This window comes from Salvelinus sp. IW2-2015, linkage group LG15 (assembly GCF_002910315.2).
Source record: "Salvelinus sp. IW2-2015 linkage group LG15, ASM291031v2, whole genome shotgun sequence".
Lineage (NCBI taxonomy): Eukaryota > Metazoa > Chordata > Actinopteri > Salmoniformes > Salmonidae > Salvelinus > Salvelinus sp. IW2-2015.
The window spans coordinates 19,029,387-19,039,377 of NC_036855.1; the positions used below are offsets into that span (position 1 = coordinate 19,029,387).

At 44.1% G+C, this 9,991-nt stretch overlaps 1 protein-coding gene across 1 annotated transcript in view; it reads right to left on the minus strand.

The window, feature by feature from the left end:
* LOC111975056 (transmembrane protein 132C) overlaps nucleotides 1-9,991 on the minus strand; it is a 203,475-nt gene that overhangs the window by 10,574 nt on the left and 182,910 nt on the right. Inside the window, exon 6 of the mRNA XM_024003219.1 lies at nucleotides 4,823-5,031. Within this exon, the coding sequence (XP_023858987.1) occupies nucleotides 4,823-5,031 (209 nt within the window). The remainder of the gene's footprint in view (nucleotides 1-4,822; nucleotides 5,032-9,991) is intronic.

The following is a 9,991-nucleotide window of genomic DNA, read 5'->3' on the forward strand; positions in this document are numbered from 1 at the left end:
AGAGAGAGAGAGAAAGAGAAAGAACCTAATAAGACCAGCAGAGGGAAGCACAGGGACAAGACATGATAATCAATGACAAAACATGACAGGGACAGTGTGAGGATGTGATTGGGACAGTGTGAGGATGTGATTGGGGCAGTGGAAGGATGTGATTGTAACAGAGTGAGGATGTGATTGAGGCAGAGTGGGGGGATTTGATTGGGGCAGAGTGGGAGGATGTGTTTGGGGCAGTGTGAGGATGTGATTGGGACAGTGTGAGGATGTGATTGGTGCCGTGTGAGGATGTGATTGGGCAGTGTGAGGATGGGATTGGGGAAGAGAGAGGATGTGATTGGGGCCGTGTGAGGATGTGATTGGGCAGTGTGGGGATGGGATTGGGGAAGAGAGAGGATGTGATTGGGCAGTGTGAGGATGGGATTGGGCAGTGTGAGGATGGGATTGGGGAAGAGAGAGGGCTTTACACACTTCTGAAACAGAGAAGGATGAAAAGGAGAACCTGGTGAAGGAGAGCAGAGGGGTGTCAGGTAAATTCACAGGGGGCTCAATTATACCTTTGACCTTTTCAAATAAACTGCCTGCATCTAAAAAAAAAAATGCTGATTCAAGGCTTTCAGAATGGAAGTTCTCTCAGTTCCAATCTGTGTATCGACCAACAATTGTTTGYGAAGCTGTGTATCTTTTTTGCACTCCAAACCTTTCACTACTTGCCAGAATTTGGATGGATTATTTAAATTATCTGAAGTAGATTTCAGGTAGTGGTCTCCTTTCAATTTACGGATCATAGCCACACCCATATTTCGAAGACATTTAAAAGCCATCCAATAATCTGCCAAAGCAGTCCCTATTGCTTTAGCCCACATAGCATTTTGTTCACTTATGATTTTTGTAAGTTCCTTAGTAAACCAAGGGTTCTCTCTGCCTTTAATCCTGAATTTTTTTAACGGGGCCTATTGCATACATCCTGGAATGCGTTGTGGAAGTAAGAAAAGGGTAGTTCAACATCAGGGATCTATTCCATTCAATGCTAGATACATCATGTATAAAACCTTGAATATCAAACCGCTTCCTGTTTCTTTTCGTAATGACACGTGGAGATTTCTTAGGAATTTTACCATCTCTCACACAGCACAGTGATCACTTATGTCATTTGCAACAATACCAGAAGCATTAAAACGATGAGGAGTATTGGTTAAGATCAAATCCAAGAGGATTTCAGAGGATATTTTATATTCAACCTAGTTATACTGTTGACAATCTGAGTGAGATTATAGGTATTGAATATAATTTTGAGTTGATCAGAGCTAGATGTTAACCAATCCTGATTCAGATCACCCATCAGGACAAACTCGAACTTCGAAAGTACAATCCAGAGAGCCAACAGTAGCAGATGGAGGTCTATAACAACAAGATACAACAATATTTAAAGATGAGCCAAGGTTTAGGTTCAAAGACAGATATTCAAATTGCTTAGGTTTAGTAACAGAAGTCAGAACGACCACCGAGAACTTGTCTTTTACATATACAGCAACACCACCCTCAGATTTACGATCTGTACGAAAAACATTGTAACCATTTATGCCAATACTTTTGCCTGTAATAGATTTTTGGAGCCAGGTTTCAGAAAGCATAAATACATCCGGGTCGGCAGTTTTTATCCATATATCCACAAAATCAAGCTTCGGCAGAAGGTTTCTTACATTCATTTGCAAAAACTTCAGGCCACTCTGACTACTTAATTGGGCAGGGGTAAGAATGTCAGTACCTGGGTTAGATTGCATATTTCCAGACAATAGAAGCGGCAAGATAATGGCAAGTCTAGGTCGAGGGTTACAACATTTGGATTTACAGACAGCACTTGAACGAGAATCCATAGTCACCAGAGTCTTTAACGTAACATATTTCAGGAGATTCAGGAGATTCAGGAGTGTAAAATCCAGAGACATGGTTAAGTACCAAGAGAACATAATGACATGTGAGCGCAAGAGTCCGATTTCTCCCATATTGTTTGGGAGAAATGTGCATAGTTCTCACGTGCATTCCGGAGCAAGCGTGGGGTTTCTCACAATACTCAGGGAGAAACAGTCATATATTTTCTCATTCACAGAGCAACGGGCTCTAAAAGTATCGCCAACATTGTAAAAGCCAAGGGTAGACAACAGCAAAATGAACAACAGCAACATGTTAGTTTATTGCCCTAAGAGTCACTAATCAAATAGTCCAACAGCAGATCAATAAAAAGTCAGTGATGTATGCATATGATGTAGGCGAGCAAAGCTATGGGGAGAGAGAGCGTGGCGAGTGCACCTGTACCAGAATGGGAGAGACAGAGCAGGGCAGGCAGGGAGCAGGCAGGCAGACAGGCAGAGAGATCAGTTCTCTGGCCAACACATCTCTCCCCCCGGGGGAGAGAGCGTGTCCAAATTGTAATGTCGAAAGAGGACAGTTAGTGACATTGTTTTGGCAAGGTCAGCATTTGAGGACAACATACACTCACTTACATAATAAGAAACATGCAGATGTTCTTAAAACAGAACATAAGAACCCTTCACAAACGCAACCCGGTCCCGGAACAAAGGAAACATTGCCATGAGAAGAAAATCATCATGACATGTTGCACATCCCTCACAGAGAGCACACTTGTATCCCTGAGCGAGGGGAATTAATTCATGTGCCTGCCTGTAAACACTTATCTTGTCCATGTTTTGATGGGGGCTGCTGGGAGGGGGAGGCAAACCCCGCAAATGCAAGACTGTGGAGCTAGCATTCTGGCAAGCACTCCACTCCCAGGCCTGGACACACATAATCTGGTTCCCAATGGTCTCTCTCTCTCTCTCTCTGTCTCGTCTCTGTGGCTCACTTAGCAGCCTATCTGACGGAGGCAGGTCCCTTCTCTTGGTATTGAGGCTCTGAATGGGCCCGTGCTCTGTGGGTTCCTTGGACTGTGGACGGGTGCCCGGTGCCCGCTCTCGTCACCAGTCACCCCGCTACTTTGCAAGGTTACGCCTGTTATTCCCTGATAAACAGAGATGAGAACAGGACAGGGAGGAAACAAACTCCCAGCGGTCTGTCAGCTTCCATGCCAGACCAGACACACTCATCAACAAGGACAACAGAAATGGACTGTCCCTGCTGATAGGGGCATACCAACACACAATAGGAAAACAACATAACACAACAAGCCCCCACAAATCCAAACTATATGCCTCTCAGCTCAGTCAGTGAAAATGTTGAATAAGATAACAGCTAATTATAAAGGAGCCAGATGCCTTCATGTCCAGGCTGGCAGGTGAGAGAGGGGACTCAAACCAGGTCCAATAGTGAACATGTCCAGTACTAATTATAGTATGTTGACCTGATGTCTGCTCCCTCCATTGATGGGTGTCAAAGAGTGTGAGGCCAGCAGAATGGTGGGTAAGGTGCTATTGGAGACGAGGCCTCGGCCCCGGGGGGAGAGGGGTGACCTTCAGACAGCTCTAATAATGTCAGGCCCTGCAGTGAGCCAGAAGGAACCAGAAGCAACCATGGTAGTTGTGTCCAACACAACACAGCCCTCATTACCCTGTGTGAGCCCACCATGACGGCAATCCAATACAGTCAGTGTGATCAGGGCTCCCTCTGTACACAATACTACACACAGGAGAATATACTTAATAGAGAGGGGCAAGAGGCACTGGTACAGGGTCATTCAATTCTAAAAACAACATTGCACTTGAAGTTGAATGATAGGACAACATTTAGATTTCTGCCTAAATAGACATACTCAAACATAATCATTTTTTATGATGGCTATAAACAATAACTGGTAATGTTGCATAGCTTTAGAAAGCTCGGGAACTCACCTTTCTGGTATTTTTTAAAATAAATTGCTGAGGTGTTCTAACTTTTGAGGACACAAGCTCAAGCATGTTTGTTTCCTATTCAACAAAAGTTTGGCAATAAGGCTTGAAATGACTGAAATGCTTTCTAAATATAGTAACAAACCAATTATAAACGACTTACAATAAAATGTCACATTTCTTAGAACTGTAAAATAAATATGATCATACTTAGTGACAGTACAATATTGGCACTATTTCATATAACCTTTGACAGCTAATTTTCTCCTAAGCGTCCACTGAGCGGTACAAAGACAACATTAAAATGTGTGCAAACTCCTTGCAACTCCAACTTTAAGCACGTGATCAAGAGAAAGTGCTCTTATTTAAATTATATGAAATGATTTAATATTCTTTTCATGTTGAGAGCTCTAAATCCAGCTGAGAATATCACAGTGAGATGAAACCACAATGTCTGGATTCTCTAAACGGTCACCGTTCATTTGCTGTCTCTCAAGCTGAGCTCACTCGCTCAGTGGAAGAGATAATTGATTCTTTGTCTGGATAGGCCAGAAAACATGACACGTCACTCCCTATGCAAATATGGGGTCTGAAACCTCACACTTCAATTCAGCTCCTCTTAGAAAGTGGAAACAGAGAGCACACAGATTGGACTTTTTGGCATCCCCATATGGGGACTTAATAACATCTAAGACGTTTTAAATTGATGTCAACTTGGACATAAATGACGTATTTGTCAATAGCACACAACAAGATCCTGTACTGCCAGAAAATCATGTTGGCTGGAGATAAATATGGCAGGCATTTATATATTAATAGTGTTCATACAAAGTGCAGAACAAGGTATCTTATGTCTACGATAAGAGCTGTTGTGCATGCTCTTTCAATCATCCCCATTTCCCATGTTCTGTCCACTTACCTGGCTAGGACAGCATGGGTGAAGAAGAGCCTATGTGATTCTATGGAAGGGGAAGAGGGACACATACCTTTGGCTGCTTGCCATGATGGGCACCCTCCACCCCTTGATCTGGCTGAGCTCTGTGTCAGACACCTCGATCTGGAGGGGCAGCCGTGGGATCCACACATTCATCTCCAGCTGAGCACTCAGGTAGCTGTAGGTGAAGTTCACCATCATCCCCACCTTGCCCTTCATCTCCTTCCCATTCACAAACACATAGTCACACCTGTCTGACACCTGGACAGGAATAGGAGAGGAGGGGGAGAGAAGCATGTGTAAGTATCACAAGGAGATACCCAGACAAAGCAGCACCATCAGGACCAGCCAAACCCAACTCAACGGACAATGCTGGCACGCACACACACACACACTTTCCAAACTGTGCTGTACTGTACTGTACTGTAGGATGTATTTTATCTCAACCCTTACAGAAATAGATGCACTATAGGCCAGATAAAGTGTTGTGTCCCTCCGCATTATTTATTGCCATCCCCTCTATTTATTCCCAACTACAAAAGGAGAGAAGAGGGCAGGGGCAAATCTTTGAATGTGTGGATAGAGGGTTGCAATGCAGCCCCCTAGATTACCTAGATATGCCCAGGGGCTAAATGCAGCACCAACAGATGGCAGCTAAAGAGAGGAAGGCAGGTCTCCGCTGATAACATGACAAACTCAAAATCATCTGTTTCACAAATGGCCTTTTAGAGGAAATCACTGGGCTAATTGCATGCCATTGAAAGAAGCAGGGCTTCACAGCTCCTCATTGCTTTAGCTGGCTGACCTCGCTCCTTCACTAGCAACTACTCTTTGATCCCCACCCAGCCTCTCTCTCTTAAAGCCCTATGATGTAGCCATGTTAGCACCACAAATACACACAAAACCTCAAAGCCTCAAACCTTCAGAGGGGTGGCCGGCAGCTACAGGAGTGCATCGAACACACAAAGATGGGAATTTGCCACAACCCCCCCCCCCCCACACACACACACCTGCCCAGCCACAAACATACACACACTCACACACTTCTGAAAGCATACAGAGTAGGGAATTGATCTATTTATCTAGCTCCCGTTAGCAGTTTACTTCTTCAATGAGATGAAATCATAAAATATATTTTCCCATTTCCAAGTTGCTTCTTTATTGCCAGATATAAGAGATGAATAAGCAATCATCATTCACAGAACATACAGTGTGTCTTCAAGGAAAAGGGATTGTGTGACAGATACCCAGCTCTTCTTCAACTCTCCTCTCCCTGCATCACTGCTCGTCTGAGGCAGCTTCAGAACCCCAGACTCCCACCTGCTCAACAGTCCATGTCTCCTGTTGTTGCTCATGTCCTTCCCTCACTTTCACCAAACAAAAGCACAAGCCTTTCTGGGTTTCAAGCCTTTGTTACTTATTTTCTCTCCCTGACATGAATCCTTCTAAGGATGTCTGGAGTACACTGTAGGGGAGCCCAAGGGCTACAGTCAACTATCAGAGCTCCCTTCAACCTCTGATATCAAGGACTGCTTTAGACTTCAATTCTCAAATGGATTTCTTACCACTGGATATCTTCGCTCAGCATGCTGCTGTAGTTTTCTACGTCTGCAATAGGAAGCTTTGTAAGGTGAACCCACCACACTTTGTCTTATTGTTTCTTCCTGGTCTGGGAAATAGTAATTCTGTATTAAACCAATACATATTAGGACTACTATTTCTACAACTTATAATAGCACAAATAATGAAGAGGATGATGATAATGTAATTGTTTTATTGCAAAGACTGGCAGCATTGCTGTATTGCTACTGGTTACTAATAAAGTTTTTTAAACTCTGCTTCTTCACAACAGACTGAGCAGATTCTGCTCTGTCAGAGCTTGATTTGTGAGTCTGTTTGGACTGATAAAGATGTCAAAGGCATCCTCACTTCTTATCAGGCTCTATTGTTCTCTTCACCCTCCCTCCTGCTCTCTCTCACTCTCTCGGGAGTAAAGTGCCTTCGACAGACAATGTCAAAGCCATTTCCCTAGAGTTGAAACTTTACAACAGGTCTGCACAGCCCATCACGGTTGTAACATCACTGATAAACAAAATGACACTAAGCAACATTTCTTCAAGTGCCATTTAATGTACCCCCTCACTCACACACACACACACACACACACACACACACACACACACACACACACACACACACACACACACACACACACACACACACACACACACACACACACACACACACACACACACACACACACACACACACACACACACACACACACACACACACACAATGTAACACTTTATGATTCACAGCAGTGCTTTGGCCGCAAAGATAATCACTGTCTGCGATATTATATTAAACCTACATCTGTCAGGGGTGAGTGTGGATGACAGCAACATGTTCTAACAGCTTGTCTGAGTGCTGGGATTGATTCACATACAACACTATGGCACCTGACAGCCAAGGTAACTGCCTGCTGCAGCTTCTCTAATTCACAATAATCTGAGCAGAAACAATTATGGAGGACATGGTAGATGAAGTCCAGCCATCCTAACACATTACACGMACTAACACTGGCCCCCAGTGGCACATTATCGGCCATCTTAACTCAATCAATACTTTAACGTACACACTCACCATCCTCCTCCTCAGTAGGCTGACACGGGAAGGCTGGTATTGTAGAAGACTGGAGGGAAGTGACCACTTCACCGTGAGTTATACAGTCTCTGTCACACTCATCCCTCAAGATATCATAAACGTCCAGGAGGATCCAGAGGCACATTAATCAGACACATTAGGCAGCTAACGGGAGAATACTTACGGAGGACATTAAGGCTGTCTTGGGATCTAGCCCAGGAAATGAACGACTCGCCAGACAGATACAATCAGTGGTAGATATGAGGGATGGGATTGGAGAAGCATGACGGTGGGCAGGCCTAGGTGTTGGATATAGGAGTTGGCTTGACAGAATCAATTAAGCAGCCCACGGTCCACATCAGCCGTGCCACTCATATCAGCACAGCACCTAGGGGCACCCGTGAATCCTCCCGTGCCCCCTCCCTTGTTGGAGGAGCCCATCTACATGGCAATAAACAGACCAGGAATCCACATGAATCAGATCCCTCCCTTCAAAGACAAGTGATAAAAATGAATTGAGTGACGCACCTGAAATGGCAATCTAAATGAACTCATGCTCTTCATGAACAATGCTTTCACTTACAGTCCAGGACTGTTATTAGGCATAATGTTTCAGGTCTGGGATTTGAGAGTTTTATTGGTTTCACTTTCACACCAAGGCTATTGTGTTACATGTAGAATGTCCCAAACATTTTGTATTTTTCACGCTACACAGATCAGAGGTGGAGAAAACAAGAATGAATGATGATGTTGCTTTCCTGAGAACTGGTCTATACAGCTATCATTTATCCTGAGTGCAGTGGTTCTAGTGGTGACAGCAGCGCTCAGTGGAGCTGGGAGAGGAGGATTGATACCCCAGATCTCATCTGTCATAGTACTTCTACACTGACTCAACCTATAGTTTGTAGCTTTATGGATGACAGAGATATGGATTAAACGGGGTTAACTAGTACAACAATGGGTTAATCTGAGTAATCTCAAGCAGGAGGCGATAGAAAAGAATACCACATAAATACCACATACATGATTGTCAGAGTAAAGCCAAAGGATGAACAAAGGGTAGTTACAGCAATGGAGTCAGACCAATCACGGCAGCCTGATAAAGGGGATGGTATTTGTGATGACAATTCTGTCTCCTTTGCTCTCTCCTACTCTCTTTAGCTCTCACCATGTAATTCAAAGTGAGAATATGTACCCTATACTAGCGTGTGCATGGTGAGGTGCAAGATTTCATGCTCCCTGCGTCAGTTTCTTCAACATTAAAAATATCCAAACCTACATGGGCGGTTTGTGTAGACGCTAGGTCTAGCAGAGGAGCTACAGTGATTAAATGTGAGCAATCATTCTCCCTCACCAGTATCTTCAATGAGTGATGCCAGAGGCTGGCTGAGAGATGCCAGGGGACACACAGAACCCAAACATCACGCGTTCTGCAGAGCAGAATGCCTAACACCTCCTGGAGAGGGTAACTCAACTACTGTCGGACTAATAACCTCAGTGTACCCACAAACACTGCACAGAGTGGGACACCAAACTGATCTGGAACCAGGGGAGAGTGTGGGCTCTCTTTACTGCCTGGCACGTTTGCCTACATTGGGTCTCATCAGTCCTTTTGCAGGCCTGTCAAAGCCATGCATCCCAAAAAAGTATGTATACAAATATGCAAAAGAAATTATAATAGCACTCACAAACTTCTACAGATGCACAATCGAGAGCATCCTGTCGGCTGTATCACCGCCTGGTACGGCAACTGCTCCGGCCACAACCGTAAGGCTCTCCAGAGGGTAGTGAGGTCTGCAGAACGCATCACCAGGGCAAACTACCTGCCCTCCAGGACACCTACACCACCCGATGTCACAGGAAGGCCATAAAGATCATCAAGGACAACAACCACCCAAGCCACTGCCTGTTCACCCCGCTATCATCCAGAAGGCGAGGTCAGTACAGGTGCATCAAAGCAGGGACCGAGAGACTGAAAAACAGCTTCTATCTCAAGCCATCAGACTGTTAAACAGCCACCACTAACATTTAGCGGCCGCTGCCAACATACTGACTCAACTCCAGCCACTTTAAAAATGGGAATTGATGGAAATTATGTAAAATGTACCACTAGCCACTTAAGCAATGCCACTTAATACAATGTTTACATACCCTACATTACCCATCTCATATGTATATACTGTACTCTATATCATCTACTGCATCTTGCCATCTTTATGCAATACATGTACCACTAGCCACTTAAACTATGCCACTTTATGTTTACATACCCTACAGTACTCATCTCATATGTATATACCGTACTCTATACCATCTACTGCATCTGCCATGCCGTTCTGTACCACCACTCATCCATATATCTTTATGTACATATTCTTTATCCCTTCACACTTGTGTGTGTGTGTAAGGTAGTAGCGTGGAATTGTTAGGTTAGATTACTGTTGGTTATTACTGCATTGTCGGAACTAGAAGCACAAGCATTTCGCTACACTCGCATTAACATCTGCTAACCATGTGTATGTGACTAATAAAATTTGATTTGATTTGATTTTGATTTTGATTTGATTTGATTTAT